Below are 21,948 nucleotides of genomic sequence, written 5' to 3'. Positions count from 1 at the left end.
AGGAGGCCATAAGACTCTGAGAGCATGCATAATTGTTGCTAGTTTGCAGCGGGTGGCCAAATGGAAAGCGTTGTTGAGCGTTGAAGGCCTGTTGAGGTGGCCAAATTGAAATGTGCCAAGTACCAAAGTGCTGGCTTGCAAAGCACCTGCTTGTCAACGAATGCGTCCGTGCCGTAATGGTTTCAATATTGGGCTGTGTTAGAGGTCCTCTGTTACAATCCCCTCGTTGGACAATTTTGGTCGTTTATTTAAATCATTATAATGCAGTACTTTGTTGAAGGTGATCAGTTTGCAAAGTCACAAACCCATTTAAACCCAGAAAGGCGAAGTTTAGGCAAATCCACGTGTTCTAATCATCACACCCATGCTGACTGAATTGCCCTGCTTGCAGCTACCGCAGACATTGGTGCTAGAGTTCCCTCTAGCAATTAATATATGAAATTCTATGGGTAAGGGTACCTGATAAAAAAAGCTCTAGATGTCCAGAATTATTCCAGATCTTCACGCTTGGCATCTTTCATAACCCAGGTGCTGCCTTAGGAAGTTAAAAACAACAGAACCTTGGTGGATGCTTATCTCACAAAGTCATGTAATATATATATATATATATAAAACAACTGAAAAGTAAATGTTGAGGTAGTACAGATTAACTTAGTCTTATTTGTTCACAAGCAAGAAGGTCCTGCATAATTTCTGATTGACTCTTTCTTGTTTTCAGTTACTCGTACTATGAAAATATCTGTGAATAATAAGGTGCTTTTAAAGAAAGAGTTCGGGGGAACTAGAAGTTCCACTGCCATTCACCGCTCCTTCAGCACAAAAAGCTCCTTGCTTGTCTGTATCTTGTGTACAGAAAGTTTTGCAGTCTTGATCAGTCCTGCTTGCTGTCTATTGCTTTGATGGTGCTGTAATGCATCAACTGTTCATTAGGCAACATTGCTATGTATGCCATAAGCTTTGATGATGTTTTCTAGGCTACTTTTAACCCTCTACATCACTGCCGTTGATGCCCACCAAGAAAGGGCATTTATGAGGCTGATTTGCACAAAAAATAACTTTCTTTTTCTTACTTTGTAATCTTGTTGATTGCCGTTGCATGCAAAATTATTAGTAAATTTTTCTTATGAATTAAAATAAATGTCGTTATATCTTTATTGTAAGTTTTTGACTTGTTTTATTGTAAGTTTTCGACTACTTAAGATAGTAGGTGATGTTTCTAATGGGAATTTAGTGGGAAATTATTATTACTTTGAAATAATGAAGTTTGAGTCTATTTTGTCTTGCGATTGCCTTGACCCTCACCAACTTCCCTATAACACGCTACATGTCGCCAGAAAATGCTTGGCACTGGAATATCTTTTTAATACAGTTGCTGCATTAGGTCTCTGAAAAAGCTGCTCGAAAGAGTTACATAAAAAGATTGTGATGGCTTTGATTTTCCCACTTTTGTCAAGGGAAAAGTGTGTAACGTACATTAATGTGTTCTTTGCCACTTCTTCTTACTTCCCTTTTTCTATTTTCCCCTGCCTTTTGAACACTACTGCTTTCTGTCTTGAATCCCACATCCCTGGCTGCTATGTCCCACACCTGGTGACGTTGACCTCAAACACCTCGTGACATTGTCCTTATCCTGTCTATTTTTGCTTGCTTTCTCTCCCTATCTCATATTTTTTTTTGTGGTGTTTTGTGCTGTCCAATCCCACACCTCCTTTTTTCATCCACCTCTTTTGTTTGACCCACTGAACTCTGGTGCTTCTCCCCTTCGACGCTTGCGCACTCCCTTCTTTTGCCACTGGCTCCTCCCTCCCCACCCTCCATGTTCATAACCTCTGTTCCCCCCTCGCGTGACCCCTCGTGACCTGTGACCCCCCTTTGCATGCTTCTGTGTGGTGTTGCCCCTGCCCTCTCCTCCACTTCCAACTCTGTAGGGAAGGCACTCTGTCGGCGCCCGTGGAAGTGCACGTTGACCCCTCGGAAGAGTCGGACTACTGTCGCCAGTGCCGCATCACTCACCGGCCTTGCTGCCCCAATGCCCTGCCCTCCAATCCGCTGCAACAGTCGCCGCACTGCGAGTGCCTCGACACTGCCAGCGTTACCAAAGTGCAGATTGAGTGAGAGAGAGAGAGAGGAGGAGACGGCAGCAGCATTGCCAGTTTGCCCCCCATCGCCGTGTCATGCTCTGTCATCATTGGCACACCTGGCGATGGGCAGCGTGTTGGCAGCTCTCGGCCACCAAGCTGCGGCATCGCGGAGCGCCGTCTTTGAAGCACGAATCTTGGGACGGGCCAAAAACAACGAAACTGTCAGATGGCTCCAGCTTCTTGTGCATGATCACTGTTTTGCTGCAGCAGGGTGAGCGGGGCTGTTAGAATGCGCATTTCCTTGTGTCACTCGTGTAACATTAGCCAGACAGCGGCATGCGACTGTGGTTGATGTATGGAACACTTTCCACGCTGGTCGGTCAGTGCACGGTGTGTTGTGGAACGGAGTCTGGACATGCCTACCTGACCCATTAGTTACTGGCCAAAGCTCGTTTGCCAGGGTGCATAGCGCCATGGATTGCGGAAGCTGCCGCATTCCTCTTGATGTCATGAAGAGCAAGTCATCATTGTGGGCCCAGAGTCCAGCTCGAGCACAGCTTGCAGGATATTGTGTGTCACTCAACCTCTGCAGCCGCATTTACTCCGGCTGTCTGTCTGAAGAACACCCTGTACTGCTTGAGAACAAAAGTGGAATTCCGTACCTTTAGAGTTTCCCAGACGAAAAGTGGCTGTTTGGAATTCTGTGGCAATGAAAGTGGCAAAGCTAGTACACAGAGCATTTTTCGTTGGTGTCATTGTGCTTATGTGTGCGCAGTTGACATGGTCTGTCATAGGTTCACAGCCTCTCGGACCTTTATCAGGCGTGTCATTGCCTGGAGCGCATGAGACTGGCAGTTCTGTCGCAGTGGTTCTGCTCTAGTTGTGCAGTGCAGAAGACTGAAAAAAAAAAGCATGTATTTCCAGATAAGCGAAGGCTGTCACTGCTAAGCAGACAAGCAAAACGCTAGGATTATGGCTCACATGGCAAGTCTCACACGTCGTGGTGCACGCCAACTGACCGACTTTAGGTATACAGCAGGCAACACGTTGAATTGGTGCTAATGGTGCATTCAACCCTGCAAGCTTGAGCGAAGAGAGAAAGAACACCAGAGGAAAGGAGTTGTGTGTAAAGCGCTGATGCTGCCAGTGTTGTATAAAAACTGGTGACTGCTTGCTTGCACGCATGAAGCTGCGCCATCTGTAGTGCCAGTTTTAAATGTGCTCCTGGATGACTTTGCCATGTTATGTCCCCGGCATTGGTGGTTTGTCAAAGAGAAATGTGCCAAGTGTGCCAGCTGACAAGACTGTCCAACGCACCACAGTCGGCGGTGGCTCCGGCGATTCAGAGTTTCGTTCAGCTAACATCTGGTGCTGTTCACAGTGTCGGGATGGACCGGCGGGTTTCTAGCACGCCGACTACGGCAGACGGCTTTGTCCGACAGTTGCAGGCACGTTTCAGCCGTGTCTTTTGAGACAGTGCATGGGCAGCCCTCCCAAACAAGCGAGGTCGCTGCCTGTCAACTTGCTTGATCATCACATCTCCCATAGTATGAGCAAGACTGGAGAAAAAAAAAACAACGTTTTTGCCGTTCAAGGTTATAGTCATGAATGTGTTCCGGACGTAGTGTCATCACCCGACATAGAAATTTGTTGGAAACTCTACAGATGTATATTCAAGTGTATCGACATGAGGCATAGCGTGTGCGTTACAGTGGCTGCTACTGTTGCTGGCCGCTGTATGTGTGTGCCGTGTGTCTTTTGCCATGGTAAGAGTGATTCTTGTGCGTTGCCTCCTCTTGCAATGTTTGCGTAGCTTTTTTTTCCTTGGCTGAGAAAAAGAAAACTGTTCCAATGAAGAAACATGTCGGTTGTTTTGTACAGTGTATAAAAATTTGTTGGTTGTTTGGTGCTTCCAGTGTTTAATTATGGCAGCCAAACTGACTGTGCTGCAGCCGATTTTGTTTGTTTTTGCAATAAGCGCGCGTTGATACTTTGCCGATGCTTGTCTTTATCGATTCTTGCACTGCGTAGTACTTTAGCTCCTCTAGTACATTTCTTTTGTTCACTCTATTGAGTGATAAGTGTCTCTTGCTGTCTTTCTCTGGCCACCTTTAGTGACCAACTTGCTTGATGTCATATCTTGTCTCCTCTCTTCCATTGGTCCCCAGTTCCTTACATAATTTAAAATTCCTCTTCAAGTGAAAAAGAGCTTGGGCTGTGGCCTATCTGTAGGTGACCAGTCTTGAGTGGTGTCTAGTTGTGTGCTCAAGTGCTCAACGCGTCACGTTTTCCCACCACTGCATTCTCAAGGGTGCGGCTGTGAGGTGAGCCCGCAGCCTACACCAACGTTTGCCAACTGTCATGTTACTATAGTCCCAACGGCAAAACTAGGCTCGCTATCCAAGTTGCATTGTGTGTCGCAGATGCCAATTTCACGTTTGGCTGTTGTGGATTCACCAGTTCTTTCTGCCAGTTTGACGACTCGGATATTTGCTCCAGATGTACATCTTACTTGGGTCATTCAGTAATTTGTTGCACAGCCCTCTGTGCCGTAAAGTGCCATAAGTTTTGAGTTTTTAACCTCGCAACTTGTCAGATAACATTCAGGGAGCTTGGCAAACTGTGCGAGATTACTCCTCTGCTGTGTTGTATCTTGGTACGCTGGCAGTACAAGTGTCAATTGGAAGCCTCCTGGTTGCTTTTGTTCCTCATCAGCATTGACTGATAATTGTTCCATAAAAGAGTAACTGTGTGGAAATTTTTTGTCCCATACAAGCGCATGAGGTACAGAGGTGAGCAACTTTGTCTAGAACGTGCCATCTAACGTTAGCCACTGGGTTCGAGATAGGTGCCCGCTGTGCATGCGTGGCAAAAAGAGCCGGGTGCCTGCTCATCGCTTCCTTCTTCCAGTTCTCACCTTGTGTGTTCGCTTCCCACCACAGGGGCCATGCTGCATGTCTATGTGGCATTAATATGACATTGCCACGGCGGCCAGTGCAGCGCCGTACCACCATGTTTTACACATGTAACCAGGCGGCCAGGCAAGTAAGCGCGAGTGATGGTAGTTGACCGTGCACTTTTGCATACGCACCACGCTCACCGGCCGTGTTGTCTGTTCGCCTGTCTTTGCACTGCGTGTTAGCAAGGATGGATGGCGCATTTTGTACCTGTACGGAACGGCGAGCTTGCCAGCTCTGCAAAAACGCGCGGTCACCCGCCATCACTTGCGCGCGCTTGCCTGACCGCCATGGCAATGTCATATCAATGCCACATATACATGTAGCACGGCCGTGGCAGCGGGAAGCAAAAACACAAGGTGGGAACTGGAACAAGGAAGCAATGAGCAGGCTCTTTTTGGGGCGCAAGCACATTGGGCACCTATCTCGAACCCAGTGGCGAACGTTTAGGCGGTGCTGCCTTGCTACACAGAGCCCCGGCAGCACGTTCTAGACAAGGCTGCTCACCTCTGTACTTGCTGCAAGCCAGCACTTTTCGCAGACCTTTTCCTGCATCTATAGCTGGCGATCTGTTCCAGTTTGCTTCTTTTTTTTCTTGGGCATTGAATCATTGTTAAAATGCTTTCATTTTTGGCCAAGCTCGGTCACTTTTGCACACTCTGGTGGCGTCGCTGTACTATCGTGTTAATGTCACCAAATATCTTGTCATGCATGTTGTTCTCTGCGAGTGTTTCACGTTGCAGTCAGATGAAAGGGATACATTTGGGCCGTTTGCACGTGGGAAACTGTGTGCAGGCCGAACACTTTCGCAAAAGCCTGTTCAGTGCCCATGCTTTACAGCTCCACGGTCGCAGTTACGCCATAGTGCGTGCGGTGGCTGTGGGGCTTGCAGTATCACGAAAAATAAGTGTCATTGGTTAAGACTGTACGACTTTTACGGCATTAGCCCAAGGTAGGCAGATGGCTCTGTGGCTTATTGGTGGTTTCCTGGCAGTCTGAGCACAAGGCCTTGCTCTTGCTTGTTGTACTATCAGAATGAATGAAATACAGTATTAGGTGTCGTGGGTTCCATGATAAAAGTTCATACCTGCAGCTAGTAATATGGTGCAGTATGGTTTTGGTTGCACCTACGCTAGGCTGCAATTCTAAATTCAAAAAGCTGCACGCCTCGACTGCAGAAAACTCTGCCTTCACACAGACTGTACACCTTGTAACTTCGGCACCTAGGATACATTTTGTCTAAGAGTTCTTGGGCCATTGCAAGCATTACCAGTAATGACGTTGGTTCCTGCAGTGGGATTCACTTAGTATCTTCAATGCTCCAGAAACATTTTGGTGCAAGAACTCTTTCACGACTTTGAAGTGAATAGAGATGTGCAGGAGTTGCACTGCTTAGCAGCAGCTATGGTTAGGCATGCATTTGCCTCGGAACTCTTGGTCTGAACAATATGTTTGCTCTCTTCTTGTGAACAAATTGGAACCAAGAAATTTCCAGCAGAAAATAAAAAATAAAAAAGAACTGAAGGAACTAAATGATGAATGTTGTTTCGGGCATAAGTATTGTCCATGTTTGTTTGTCTTTCATTCGTACCATATGGCCCTGGGCGAGACCTTCCGAGTTGGGGTGGTGACTGGTGCGTGCTCGTGGCTGTGGACTTTGCCCGAAAGCGCCTGTGTGTCATACTCTTATGTGGAGAGACAGCGAACTGCCCTGGCTGGGAAGCTGTACCCCGAGGAGGCTGTCCTCGTGCCCTCCTCCATATGAAGGGTGTACGAATATCTGTTGTATAACCTAATGTTTGTATTCTTGTACAGCCATGGCTTGTATGGAACATGCAAAGGGAAGACAACTGCCAATCTACTGTGGCGCCCCCCTTTCGCCATTCTACTGTGGCAGGAGAGGGCTGGGGGGGGAAGGTCACATTGATGTACAAAGCTGGTTACCCGCAGGCTCTGTGGTGCGCGTGCGTGTACACTGTGCGTGTGTGTGTATTTATAATTGAAATTAAACGAATAAAATTGCTATTTCCACGGACAAAGACTGCTCTCACTTCCCTGCTGTACGGCAGGCATTCATCTCTTGCTAGGTGCGAGGCCACGTGTTTGATTCATAGTGGGCCAGTGTGTTCTGATGTAGGGGGATGCTGCCAAGGGAGGACTGAGACGCAAGACACATGCCAAGCAGGCTTAACAGGCATACGTACTTGAGCCAGATATCAAAAATTATCCGAGCGCATTTAAGTTCATTTTAATGCGAGTCATTCCATGCCCACTTGCGCGTGTGCCTACGTCCATGGCAGTGCTGCGACATCACTCGTAGTGACGCGTGACTTAGATAATTATAGAAGGCAACATCAGTGGTTCGTTTTAACATGTTGCTTCAATAGACGAATTCAGTTTAGAGAAAGAATAAACATACAAGCCGAATGTCTGCGAGTTTTTGTTTTACTTCGTGCTGTAGCAAGAGATGTGCTTCCGTATCGTCTGCCTGCTCCCACGTCGTGCAGTCGTGCACACAAAGCAAAACTGTCATTTTCTATCGTGTTTCAGCACGCGATCATGCTCTGTGATACGCTTGCATATGCCTCAGTGTTCGTGTAGCACTGACATATCGCTATTCAAGTGTTCTCGTGCAGAGCGCGCAGTCTTGCGCTGCGTGAAACGAAACAAACTTGCGCAACAGCTTGCGCGCGAGACCGTCACCGGAAGTGTGCTGCACAGCAAGAAGCGAGAAAATAAATATGCCGCTCAAGCACTTTGTACAGATGGTTAACCAGCGAAGCTGAAACGTGCGGCGGTGTGTATCACTGGGTTAATCCCGACAGTTCATTGGCATGGCTGCCGGATCCTCGGTAGACAGTTGGTGCTTGCACTCGGCTGCATGAGCCTGTTCTTGTGCCCGGGCTGCAGCACCGGCACAGCGTAGACAAGCTCGTTCCAGGTTCTGCTGGAGGCATTGCTGATCAAAAGCTGCCTACTCCTAAGGAGTACGTATGACGCATGGCCTACCCATTTTGGAGCCCGAGAGAAACCGCTGCGCGTGCGTTCGGCTGTGACTGAGAGCAATGTCATCACTACTGGTGCAGCTAATCCAAGCTTATTGTGCGCCTCTTTTTTTTTTCTAGCACATGCGCATGGGGTGCGCATGTGCTAGAAAATGTGCGCATGTGCGCATGGGGTGAGCATTTTTCGTCGTACAGGTGACGAACAGACAGATGGACGAATCGGCTAGCCATATACAGCTTCGCTGTAAAAAAGGTGCCCGTGACGTATGCGTCGCGCGATCCTCAAGTACCGGTATGGGAGAAGGCAGGGAAGAAATTTCGCTTGCGGATTCTATGAGAAAGGGGAGAGAGTGTCTATATTACAGTGACGCTTCCTGAAATCGGGTTCGCAGCACTGAAATATTTCTATCTTGAACCACTTTGAAAAATTAATGCGGTTGAACGCTCCTTAGAGGGCATGTAACAACTTCCTGCATATAACGAAGATTTGCTATGTGGCCTGGTGAGAGGTGCCTCAATGCGCACCTCCTCCCCCTCTTCGCACGGAACAGCAGGTGACGAAGAGATCGAGACACACTATCTATCAAGCCAGCTGCATGCCAGTAGTATGTGCTACATCAGTGCATGCGGGGAGCAGCACTGTTCTGTCAATGAAGGGTCTAGCTACGTGTAAAAGCGGTACCATGCAATACATGACATTGTGAACAGATGCAGTGTGATCGAGTGCAGAGCTCGGGACCTAGGTCAGGCGAGTTGTCCACACTGGCGAATCAAAACGGATGGCTCTGGCCCCTCCTTGTTCTGTACTTGTGTGGGTGAGGCCCCCTCGCACCCCGCTTCCCTTGATGCTACTCTGGATCTACCAATTTTCTCCCGATTCGCTTACCTCCCCACTTTAAGAAAAGACTATAGGACGAACCGTCACATGATAACTGTGAAGCCTGGTCATACAAATATAAAGAAAAAGCTCATTGGGAATGGGCCCTTGCCATGTGATATAGGTAAACAGAAATTCCTAGCCGTTGAACGCGCGGAGAGCAGAGCAGAGCCAGTGGCAAAGATTGATTGTGTAGAGATCACTGAGAGCTACTGCAACATAATGTGAAAAAGGTTGGTTTTCGCTCGAAAAGGCGAAGCATTTAGCATAAGCATGAAGTATCGGACAACTACACAAAGTAAGGTTTGTAGTTTTATCAGCCGTATAAATTGAAGTAAACATTCGCTTACAAAATTAACAAGCATGGTGTCGAGCGCGCACAGGCAAACGTGAACAGATCACTCGGTGACTGCGGACACTCGCTGTTGCAATACTGGCGTGGTGAATAGGGCAGAGAAGGAAACTAATGTTTCTGATGCCTCTTGTTTTAAAGCGTCTCTGAAACTTTAAATTACATGACCAGCACTAGGCACGCGCAAGGACTCTGAAAATGCAGCCACCTTGGCTCACCGAATCTTTGCACTCTCCGTAGATAACCTCCATTATAGGACACAGGCAGTGTACGCGCTTAGCCGCGTGGACAGCCATGCACAGCCTCGACAGCACTGAGGAGGAGGCGCCCGCTTGCCCCAACCCCTCTTGCATGCGCCTGACCACGTGACCAACATTCGGGGTGGAAAACAGCGCGCATCAAGGTCCCTAGATAAAAAGTTATCTAGGGACCTTACTGCACATCAAGCCACCAGCCTTCTCAGCCCACCCTCGCACCCGCAGCATATGGCGTGCGTTATTGTCAACGCAACAGAACGACCACAGCGACGATTCACGTGGAGTGTTTAATTGCTGTCGCAAAGGATGTTGCAAGACATCGCTAGTGACCAGCATTGCTATCATCCACGTCTCCGGTAAGCTAAAGCTAATGAATGTACAACAGCTAGAGCACCCCTCCAGCATGAGCCATACACAAGACACACACACGAACTGTGACACTGTGTGAACAATTTATTTCTCTGTACATTCGACCATCCCTCATGCCCTGCGCTTTTTGGCAGCCCGCTCCTTGTGCTTCTTCTTGGCATGGTAGTTGAGCCGGGCCTTGCGTTTCCGTTCCTTGAGGATTTCTTCCTTGGTCTTGAGCTCTCGCTGAAAGTGCTTCTTCGAGCCCTTCTGGCGCGGGGGGCCGCTGTGCCGCTTGCCCAGCCGGTCTGCACAAAGAACACACCAGTAAGCACTCTGTGAACGAGCGCTGGATGACGCGCGCAAGGCAGTAAAATATTGGCATTAGCCGCAAGTAGCACTAGTTAAGCTACGAAGAAGCTCAGGTGGCAAAGCGCGCCTTCTCTATATAAAAGTGGTGGTGCCAGGTTTAATTGCCAAACCAAGATAAGGTTGCTTCAACTATAATGCTTTATTTCTAATAAGCCTGCACATGGGCTGTTTCCTTTGTAGGTTCACGCCACTTTCAGGTGGATGTGAACTGTGCTTATATCTATCATACGGGTTTACGCACGGTTACATACAACACATTGTTGTCAGGCTTGCGTTGGATGCTATTGCATCAACCCAACCTAAGGGTGGGTTTATGCAATAGCATTCAACAAGAGCATGTGAGGCTTTGCTGAAGTGCGATGCACCAATGCAATTTTTAAACTGTTCTTTAGCAGTAAAACCTTGATCGTGCACCTTGCCGACAGCCTTGATACAACGCAAAAGACACATGTTGCGAAATGAAACGTCAATGTAAATTGTGTTTTACTTTTCATACCTTGATGTGCACATCCAGAGAACGCTACCTATGCCACAATACAGCAAAGTATGTTAATCCCAGATTTCCATGTAACTAAACTTCACCAGTGCCACAAGGGAAATACGAGTAAATAAATCAAAACTGCACTGCAGGCGCCAGCAAAATAAAATGGTTGAATTACGTGCGCACAGCAGCCTAGGGGAGCGTGACGCAGGTGCAACGAAAGTTGCTCACCGATAGACATTGCATAAACATGTGCAGTGTGTAGGGGGCGTGCACGCCGTGCGTTAGTCGCACGCATACAGGGCGGCGTAGGCGCTGCCTATGAAAAACGACGTACTTGCATGCTGCATGAATGCGGCCGCGGGTAGTGCGACAGCACGTCCGAGATACACACACATAGTCAACAAGCCTCCCTCTAAGTATACCGCTACGCGCGCCAGGGTAGTGTGCGGCGGTAGGGACTGCCTACGAATAGTGGCGCGGGCGGAGGTACAACACAACAAAAATCATTTTTTTCAGAGTCGCTTCAAATGACTTCAGGCGGCCAAAATCAAACCAGCAATAATATCAGCCCAACGACCAATTCCATCCTGAATCCGCGCAGGCTGACGCTCAAATGGAACACGCTGATGCCCAAGAACCAGCTGCTGCGTGGCTCCGGCTTCCGCCAGCCTGCTCTGCCCCCGCTGTCTCAACCCTTGACCCTCTGTGCCAGGGAGGGACCGCGACGTGGCTCGATCATGGTCCGCAGTGCTGTCCCAGTCCCATGGCCTGGCTATGCACGTCTTGCACCCGCCATTGAGAAATCCAAGGCTGCCATGTAGAGGCCATGGCTATACGACCCCCCTCCCCCCTCTTGTGCTTTTTTCCCCCTGCTTCTTCCCAACCAAGCTCTTGAGTTCATGCCCATGCTCATCACATTGTTTATCAGTGCCATTTAATCCTTGCACCAGATCCCTCATTTCTCCATGCCCATTTCCGTTGGTCGCTGCCGCTGCGCTCTGAAAGTTGCCTGTGACAGAATTGGAGAGGTGGACTCTGCTAGCGACTCTTCGTCCTTTTGTGTGCGTCCGTGTCTAATATTTGTTTTCAAATTAACTGCATGTGGAAGGACTCGTTTAACTGTCACCAAAGAATGCTGTGACATTAAATTGCTCACACGCTCCGACCGAAACACACCACTGCACTGAACAATCACTGCTGCTGCCCAAGCAGACACCTTTTTGATCACTCTGTATCTAATCACACGTCCATGTCTGCAATGTGCTGCATAATTCTTGTCACGAGCTGCAAGTGAGGTTATTGCAAGCCTTCTTGGGTGACACTGTGATGGTCTTGCAGCATGTCTCCCTGCTTAATTTCTCAATACGAGTTCACGCGTATGCAGCTGAATTTGCGAGCTAGCGTGTGCTCACCAAGCTATGCACAGCACACATACAGACCAGTGGATTGTCAGAAACATGCCAGACCACATCTTTCCTGAATGGGAAAGACGTTCACTAACTGTACACCAGTTGATGTTTCACAAACACAGCGTGATGTAACGTATGTGATATGCGATGTGTCAAACTGTTTTGTTACTTTTGGCTTTTTTATGCATAAAGAAATAATGCACGTTAATTAGTATGTAAGAAGTGTGTAGCTTGTATTACGCTTCTTTTTGCTAAATATTGCTTTGCTATAACAAATCTGTGTTTCTTCCTGCAGTATGTGTTGTACTGAATTTCTTTACATTTTTTTTCATGTATTCTTGACAACGGCGCAGTTAAAGAATAGACAAGAATAAGAAATTTGACATTCTTCGTATCTACACTACCTGAAACTAGGCTTTTTACGCAACAGGAAATTTTGTTGAAATTGGCCATTAAGCTGCCCAAAGGGTCGAGAGGGCATTTCACGAGCTGATCAAGTAGTACTCCCGCGTCGGCCAAGATCTGTGTTTGCCCTAACACCCGATTGCTGGCATGTTGGCACATCTAACACCCCAAGCGGCCACCGAGTTCTGAGGCCGTCAATGACAACAACCTCGATTATGGAATCCAGACCGACTGCTTGCCACCGCTCTAATGCACAAGTGCCCAGGCTGCTGCCATCCTGTGCAGCCCAGCTTGGCTCACTTCTTGTGGGAGAGTGTGTTTCTTGCTCCCCTGCCTGGGTAAGTCATATGTGGTCATTGAACCCACACCCGACAGACTGCACCAGTTAAACACTGCAGGTTCACCTAAGCTGTACTAACGAAATATTGAACTCGCTCCTAGCATAATGTACTTTCCCTCATTTAGCTTCAGCAGCCTTGCTTTTGTGTTCTAACAACATTATTATTATGAGACGGGCTCATTAAGCTATATGGTTGTAACTCAATGCCAGTTTTCTTTTAATAAACATTACTCAATCAATCAATGTCAAATCAAAAACAAAGAGCATGCTAAACTAGCACTGGGGCTTGAGCAGAACGGAACACGATAACAGGGACTTCGTGTCACGCGACATAAAACGTGCTTACAGACTGCAATGACTACAGCTTGTAATCACAGTATTAGATCGGAATAACACAAAATAGAGTTATGGCTGTGGATGATATTTGCCTCCACTACAGGTAGCTCCAGAGTTTTCAACTTTCTTTTGACAAGCAAGCAAGAACAAATTGCTACGTATTTCTCTCTCTTACTGTGAAACTCTGGTGAAGAAACAATCAAGGGTATTGCATTTCCCCCTCGTGGCTGAGAAAAAGCGCATGGCAATTGTAAAACAGCGCACAAGAAAGGATGAGTACAATGAAAAGGTAGACGTGACATGCACCGACTACCAACGTTTATTCAAAAGCAACGCGGATGCAAGGCTATCTTGGCGGGCATGACACTTCTTTTTCTCCAGAGAAGTCAATTAATTGGGGAGCTGACTAAAGCTTTCTACATCCAGAGCCAACCTTCGGTGCACCTTTTAGATAATTAAATGACGCACCTTAATACTAGATAAAAGTGTCTTGGCAGCTGCCTGGTTTGATGTCGTGGTAGTCATTCTTTTTAGTCAGTGTTAACTTGCCTGTGCTATTCAACCTATGTCCCGGACCAGGACGGATTTTTCTTCAACTATGAGGCTTTTCTTTCGAGGAACCCGTATGGGTTTCCTTTGTAGCAATCGCTACGAATGGGTGGATGTCCGATTTTTCCTTTATTCATTACTTCTCTCCACCTTGCGGGTTTCCGCAGAACTAGTACGTCAAACTCTTGCCTTTGCTTCGTGTTGTCAACAAATTCGACTTCGCCCTGCCATCTGCTAGCCGCCAGGTTAGCTCAGATGGTAGAGCGGCTGCCCCGGAAAGGCAGTGGTCCCGGGTTCGAGTCCCGGACCAGGACGAATTTTTCTTCAACTATGAGGCTTTTCTTTCGAGGAACCCGTATGGGTTTCCTTTGTAGCAATTGCTACGAACGGGTGGATGTCCGATTTTCCCTTTATTCAACCTATGATATAGAGTGATAGTTTTGCACAGCTTTTTGTTTGTTTTTTGTCTGTTCGATGCGTGAGAATGGCATATGTGTGAGAATGGCATATATGACCTGTATGCATCCGAATAAACGTCGGTTTGAAGTTGGCGCATGTTACATCTACCTTTTCTTTGTCCTCATCCTTTCTTGAGCACTGTTTTACAATCACCATGCAACTTTACCAACACACCATACTTGCCCCACTTGTCTGAGAAAAACCGAGTGTGCTTTAGAATTGAGCAAATACAGTACTAGCTCGAAGCTGTAGTTTAATCCTTTTTTTTTAAATTATTTTGGTCATGGCGGAAGGAAACAAAATAAGTGAGCCCCTGACGTTTTTTTCTTGAAACTGGATGTGAAGGCCACACTCCTCTTCCTAGCTCTTCTGTCAGGCCTTTTCATTAAAGGCCGACCGGTTTGCCTTGCAGCCACACCATGCAATCGAACTACCGTATTTACTCGCATAATGATCGCACTTTTTTGTCAGAAAAATTGACGCAAATTCAGGGGTGCGATCATTACGCGGGTTAAATTTCCCGCGAGAAAAAAAATTTTTTTTTCGTCCCGCCTTTGCTGCGGGATGCGGGTGCGGGACACCAAAACAAAAATGGCGGCCGGCGGAGCAAGCCGAACGCGCCAAACGCGATCTTTTTTTTTCTTCTCGTGAGTACATTACGTGCATTGAAACAGTTTCTTCCGTATCAGTGATGAATAATATCGTTAATATCGGCAAGTTTGCGGCAATAACGTAGCCATGTCCGCTTTGAGGGGGCAGAAACAGAGATGGCACGGAGGAAGGAAACTAAGGAGAGGCCCTACCCCCTCCGCGCGCTAGAAGAAAAGTGTGGCGGAAATGACGTATAGGTTCTCATTTCTTTTGCTGCTTTTTTATTTTTTTTGCTGCACGGCCACGCCTTTTGGGCCACAATGGCGGCGTTGTTCTGATTTTTTGAGCGCGCACACGTGTTGCTCTGGTAGGTTTCGTGCCGTGGCAAAGGCGCTGTGTGGGCGGGTTTGCGTTAGTCACCGTGTCTTGTTGCGCTGTGTTACCTGCACCGTGCTCTGCCGGATGTTGCGCGAGCGCGCGCGCTCCGCGTGCGAAACCACGCGCAGCGCGGCGTGGTTTCGCGAAAGATGTAAACAAGAGAGGAGGGTGGCACAAAAGGCGGAGCATCGCCATGAGCAACGCCAACTTCCGGCTTCACTTTTGCTTCACAAAGAGTGACGTCAGGGCCTCTCCTTAGTTTCCTTCCTCCGTGAGAGATGGGCATGCTTAGCTGCCAGTGACATAGAAACACATGGCCGGCGTGCTGCGGAAACTGCGGCATCTGTCTTCACTACTATCCTAACACGGCACGTTTCCGCTAAGGGTAGGCGAATATCTTAGCTGTGTTACAAGCGTCGGCGTATGAATAGGGTACACTTTTAACGTATCAGTGTAAACGTGGCTACTATCATTGCCGCGCGCGATTTGTTGCGTGCTCACGAGTGCAGATGAAAAGAATCGAAAGGCGCCTTTTTTGTTTTTGTTGACCACAACCATTATAAAGCCTACCCATAATAAAGGTAAGTTTGGTTGTACGTCTTTCTGCCATGGAAGTGCGGAAAGTGATGAAGGTAATGAAATGAGGCATCTACTTAAGAATGTTTGGTTCGTGCAGACGAGTCGTTCGCGTAGCATTCGACAGATGGTAAGCGCGATCATTATTAGCTAGACTTGGCACACGACATATCGCTGCGGCAAGTTCAGGGTGCGATCATTAAACGGGAAATAAAAAAAAATCGAATTTTGACGACAAAATTCAGGGGTGCGATCATTACGCGAGTGCGATCATTATGCGAGTAAATACGGTAGTGTTGCCAAGAATGCAGAACACAGCATCAAAGCAAAAGTTGTATGAATGCGCAATGCACATCACAAGTCTTACACGTGCCAGCTCTATGCACAGTGCAAGCACAGATGTGTCAATTCCCTCACAACAGTCTGCAAGGAAGCCGAAGCCTGCGTTTGCTTGCCTGACTAAAGATGCGATTGCTATGACAACACTGCTGTTTAAAGCACCCATCCCAGTCCTCCTTTGCAAAAAAGGTGTCTTTTCCTTCACACTTTCTCCAATGCAGCTGAGATGGTTGGGGCACGTCCTCTAAGCTTTCCATCCTCCAAGGCGTTACTAGTGTTTCCTGAAACTTTAGCTTCACCAAGAACTATTTCCTTGCTAATCCCAGGTCACAGCCCTTTTCTAGTAATAGAAATTTCTACCAGTAATATGTGCGTTCGTTCAATGTAGATTCAGTGCACTTGTGAGCAGAGCCTCGTAACCAGCCGCAGTGCATTCAAGCCTGTCCTCGCGTCTCTTTGAAGATGCACTTGACGTCTAGGTAAAATTGCGAAATCCGAACGGTCAAGAGAAACCTACTGCCTCCCTTCTTATTCACCATGGAACTTGTCTGTCCCACATGCATAAATAATCTGAGCATCCATGCCCACCTGAAGTCGGGCTTTGCGAATGCCTCCACCAACGTTTTGGCTTTCCCCCTTCAGAGCCTTGCACTGCACTTGTTTACCCTTATTCATGGCACCTGTGTGCTGCTTCATCCTGGTGGGCCACAATCTTGTAGCGATGCCTTGTGCTCAATTCTATGCCACTCTTATCATCCACCGTTCACGGCCAGCTAATCCCATTGATAACACGAGTTGAGCATTGCTGTGACCATTGATTAAGTGTGAAAAGCATCACAAGGATTAGCACCGGAAAAGGCATTGGTACAAAAACTTGGCTTGCTTAACTTATTTCTCCCTGATCATGGTTCACAAGCACTTTGCGAGCGGTAGCGCACGCTACGGCGTGCCTTTGTGAGCCACTGCAGTGCTTTGCACTTGCACTTTGACAATGTTGTGATGGTGCAGTTGGTTGCAGTGCAACTTTTCACATGCAACGTGCCATGTTTTATACAGGCTTATAAAGGTTTTTCTCAAAAATTTCATGCACGTATACAATCGACGTCCATTAATTCCGTCCTGATGGGACCGACAAAACTGGTCAAATTAAACAAAAGGCAGAAGAAACACGTCGCTAATTAACTTCGCAGTAGTTGCCTTTAAGGTTAACTTCGCCGTAATACAGACGCGTTGTGCGGTGAAGCACACCAAGCGAAGGGGAAGGTGCCATTGTTACGGGACATTACACATTACTGTCCCTTAATTTACACGCGCACATGCGCCGTCTCTGGTCACAGTACGAGCACCGAGGCACCTAATAAGTATGCTGGCTGGGCTTCAGAGTTTTAGATTGACTCCTGCTGTTTTTCTGACTTTAAACGTCCCCTCGATTTTCTGAGCTTTTTCGTTTTACCGCCTTCATTTTTGCTAGCTTTCCTAAGACACAGATGGCTTTTCTTCGCTTCTCGGTGCACGTGCGCATAATTAAGGAACGCTTACTGGGCCCCGTTAACAGTCTCATATACGAGACACGCATGGCGGGCACAGTAACGTCAGAAACGGCCCTGAATGGCTGCCAGTATGTTTATTAGGCGTACTGTGACCGGAGACGACGGCGCCTGCGCGCCTGCATAACTAACAAACGCGTACAGCGGGCCCTTCCCATTCTTAGTATGCTTCACCGCATAACATGGCAGTATTGCTGCAAAGTTGACAAATTAAGTTCGAATTATCTGGTGAAGGCCAATTTTAAGGTCGAAATCACGGAAGTTTGGGCCCATGGAATTACCCGAAAAATTGGATTAACCGGAATCGAATTAATGGGAGTCTACTGAACTCTATTTAACCATCAGCATTAAGACATCATGCTGATAATTACAGGGGAGCTACTCTGGCAATGGTGACAACGCAAATGTGGCTGAAGTGTCTCTATAACAGCTACTGCTGTAATACTCGTAACGCCCATCACCACCATCGCAAAACAAAACCACTCACCGCAGGCTGAAATTTTCTGCTTCCCAAGGCCACTGCCAACTCCTCCTTCGCCATCATCGTCATCACCGCTTCCTTCGTCCCGAGCGTCCATCTGCGCCTTCTTCCTCCACTGCTTGTAGCTGAGGAAGTAAAGGTCAAGGGTCCACTTCCTAGATATTATTTTCACGGGCTAAGACATGATAAGCTAGAGAAAGCAATGCAGCCACTTCCTGCAGTTGAATTCCAAAAATGTAGCAGCTGGGTTCTCGGATAAGCAACAGAACAAATCAGACATGCAGATTACACATACGGGCAGTTTTGCCTTCCTCCGGCGCAGAGAGAAGTTCCCCCTGGGTGAATGTACCCTAAGATGTGCCGAAGATGTATTCCACATCTAAATGCAATGCTGTTGCATCCTCATGACCAAGTTTTGTCAAAACCATAAAGGAGTGGTGGGCCAGGAACGTGCGCCTTCTTTTTCTTTTTCCTTCGCATTAAATGTGAATAAAAGCTACGAGTGAACCTGCCTGCGCAAAAGAAAAATGGTTGTGGTCACTATGAAAATTGTGCCCAAGGTACTGTGTAGAGTAGAGATACCGGCAGTCATGGGGCATTGTGTAATCAAGGAGTAAAAAGGCATACGTGCATATCTTGGGAAATATCTACAAAGATTCTACAGCCAGTCTAGTTCCCCAAAAGAAAACCAGGAAGATACCTATAAAGAAAGAGGTCAGGCAAGGAGACACACTCTCCAATGCTATTCACTGCATGTTTAGAAGTATTCAAGCTATTAGACTAGGAAGGCTCAGGAGTGAGGATCAATGACAAATATCTTGGCAACCTTCGGTCTGAAAATGACATTGTCCTGTTAAGCAACACTGGAGATGAATGGCAACAAATGATGGAGGTCCTTAACCAAGGAAGTGCAAGAGTGGTGTTCAAGATTAATATGCAGAAGACAAAGGTAACGTTCAAGAGCCAGGTAAGGAAACAAGAATTCATGATCGCCAGCCAGCCTCTAGAGTCTGTACAGGGTTACGTTTACGTCAATTAGTCACAGAGGCTCAATGCTAGATAATGCCACATCCTTTGTCTAACACCAATGTCTACATGCATAACAAAAACGTTTATTGTTTTCCAAAGTAATCTATAAGCTTGCTTTGCTTCTTCGATACCGACCCAATAATCATGGCTTCCAAACTGTTCAGTGTAGAGAAGTGCTCGTCACCAAGAGCTTTGCTACAGATGAGCTGTTTCAGTGACTCGGGGGTACTTGACCACCGTTGATGCAGTTACGAATTAAAGGGACACTAAAGGTTAATATTAAGTCAACGTGGACTGTTGAAATACAATCCCAGAAGCCTCGAAACGCTTGTTTCGTGCGAAGATGAGACTTATTTTAAGAGAAAATGCGTTCTGAAGCGTCCGCGTACCTCTAGCACAGTTCAAATCACCCGCCCTCCAATCGAGGAGTATTGACATCATGGTCTCATAGTGACGTTGCGCCGTCGGTGAGTAAAACCATAGTAAAACGGCTCCCGCAGACGGCGCTACGGCTTTACTGCACAAAACGCAAACGCGCGGCCAGAAACAGAGCCAAGACAGAGCCGACAGTAGCGCGAAAGCGGAACTGTGGTGGCTAGCGGAAGGGAAAGCGCACGACGATAAGCTGGTTCTTTATTTCATGACGCCAACTTCGACGCTCGTTGCAATGGATGACCCTGACAACGACACATTAGCTCGCGATGCTGGGCTCGAGTTCAGCGATTTAAGCACTGATGAACGTGACCTGCTGTTGAGGGCTCGCGCTGCCGGCGCCGTTGCGTACTATGACGACGGCCTCCTTTGAAAGGCACTTCACGCGACTTCAGTAAGTCGGCTTTGAACTCGTAATCCTCTGGACGAAAGTGCAGCGAGCAAGCACACTACATGATTTCTCGGCTCTTTGCCAGCACGCTGTGGCAGAGGTACGGCACTTAACCACTTCGAATGTAGAGGTTCAGTCGTTGGCACACAGTGATAAGTAACATTGGATTAGCCGCTGCAACTGCCCTTGGCCAAGTTCCGCGGACCGTTCGCACATCCCACGACATCACATGGACGTGGCGTTCTCGCTGCTTGTTCCAAATGCAAGTTTCGCAAGCCAGCAGGACCACCGCAGCACGACACGATACAGAAACAACTGAAACTCCAAAGCGTGCGCGGTGCAAAGTCGAGCGCGCAAAGTCGAGCGAAAACGAAACCTTTCGATCACCCATACTATTAAAGGGTAATGTCAAAATGCAATTTTTTCTTAGAATCGAATAGAAGTAGACAAGTAGCATTTTCTTCCGTCTTATAATCTAATGAAATTATCTTTTTAATACGAGTAGTTGAGTACTAGTGACATAAATTATGATGAGTGCTTTCGTCATCGGGCTAGTACCGGAATGTCGCTGGGGGGTCTCAAATCGTGTCATGCATTTACCTCAATTTCTCGGTTACTAAAGCTCTGTTTGCGATTATATTGACGCCTTAGATGTTCTAGAGCATTGCTTTATCACTTTAACTTGACTTTCTGGTAACCTTTAGTGTCCCTTTAAGGTATCAGTTCCGTGTTCTCACTTTCTTCATCCAATCCATTGCTGACAAAGCATGATTCCACAATGTCGGCTTGTGAAAAACAGTTTTTGATGCAATGCATGATAACCTTTGTCCAAGCTGCCACATTTACACAGCTCTACTACCATGTTCACTCGAAAAAAGCTCAGAGCCATGACGTTTGTTCCATTCGGAACGCACTGTCACAGACCAAACGAAAATTTTGTCATACTTTCTTTGTTCATAATGACTGAGTAGTCCCTATAACTGGGATCATCATAAGGAAGCTGGACTGTATATGAGTGAAGGAGCATTGCTAGCACTGCCATGGGTGCCTGGGTCCGCAAACACAATATACAGACAGCTTTGAACAATAGCTGTAGTGTTAACACAACAGTCGCAATTTACTTACTTGTGTTCACTGTGTTAACGCTAAGGTTATTGGTTTAATCAAAAACCTATTGCAGTTAATGACAGGTTTTGCAGACCTGCCCAATAATTCTGACACCTCTTAAGGACGTCTGAAAATTCGGACACTGATAAAACCCTTCATCGTCTGACTTTTTTTTTAGCTATTTCCCTTGACCACAGGTCTGAAACGGCATTAATCGAATTATGATCTTGCAGCATTGAACCGGCGTACTCACACGCTGAATCTGCTGGCACCCGTAGCCACCTGTGGCCACCGTAGCGATTTGCGTTTGGCCACATAGCGTTTGGCCACACATTGTTTGAGGCAAGGTTGCGTGGTCGCTTTATACTGTTATGCTCTCTGCAACACTAGGTCTAGTTCCTTTGACATTCGCTGCCGAACTTCCTCCTGTTCAATGATAATGTTCAACGACAGCAGCCACCCACACAGTGAGGGAAGAGGCTAAGAAAGCTCTGCTTTCATGATTGTGCTGCACAGTTACTAGAGCAGACGAAAACAGAAGACAGGACAAGTGTTTGTCTGCTCTTGTTAATCTGCATCGCAATACCTTTATGTACACAATGGTAATACTACACTAGTTCTTCCAGTTAGAGCAAACAGGAAGCGCAAGAAACGTCTGGACTATGAGTCGTAAAGCTCACTTCAGCAATTCTTGAAATGAATGCATGCTGGAAGAATGCACTCAGATATTCAGATTCTTACACGCAACCTGTTCTCACATCAAACATGGCTGCCAAGCACACTATGTGCTTACTCTGCAAGTGTTCCTACAGCTACTGTAGTCTGGCAGGCAAAATAGCAGGCTGC

The 21,948-nt window shown here is 47.1% G+C and overlaps 2 protein-coding genes and 1 non-coding gene across 5 annotated transcripts in view; 2 read left to right on the top strand and 1 right to left on the bottom strand.

Annotated features, from left to right (window-relative positions):
- LOC126537889 (E3 ubiquitin-protein ligase RNF19A-like) overlaps window positions 1–12,437 on the top strand; it is a 123,958-nt gene extending 111,521 nt beyond the window's left edge. For 2 of the 3 annotated variants that reach the window (XM_050184988.3, XM_050184990.3), the window contains exon 9: window positions 11,335–12,437. In XM_050184988.3, coding sequence (XP_050040945.1) covers window positions 11,335–11,554 — 220 coding nt within the window. In that variant the 3' untranslated portion in view covers window positions 11,555–12,437. Of the gene's footprint in view, window positions 1–1,928; window positions 7,078–11,334 lie in introns of those variants that run through there. The other variant, XM_050184991.3, reaches the window with a different exon arrangement.
- LOC126537888 (ATP-dependent RNA helicase DDX54) overlaps window positions 9,965–21,948 on the bottom strand; it is a 48,785-nt gene continuing 36,801 nt past the window's right edge. The window contains exons 17-18 of the mRNA XM_055074520.1: window positions 18,150–18,268; window positions 9,965–10,185 (exon numbers count right to left, since the gene is read on the bottom strand). Coding sequence (XP_054930495.1) covers window positions 10,010–10,185; window positions 18,150–18,268 — 295 coding nt within the window. The 3' untranslated portion in view covers window positions 9,965–10,009. The remainder of the gene's footprint in view (window positions 10,186–18,149; window positions 18,269–21,948) is intronic.
- TRNAS-GGA (transfer RNA serine (anticodon GGA)) lies at window positions 14,013–14,087 on the top strand. The gene has a single exon. It is a non-coding gene; the product is annotated as a tRNA-Ser (tRNA).

The sequence above is a fragment of the Dermacentor andersoni genome, chromosome 4, assembly GCF_023375885.2.
Source record: "Dermacentor andersoni chromosome 4, qqDerAnde1_hic_scaffold, whole genome shotgun sequence".
In the NCBI taxonomy this organism is placed as follows: domain Eukaryota; kingdom Metazoa; phylum Arthropoda; class Arachnida; order Ixodida; family Ixodidae; genus Dermacentor; species Dermacentor andersoni.
The sequence above is the reverse complement of the archived record's forward strand: the minus strand, read 5'-3'. Positions and strand labels throughout refer to the sequence as shown.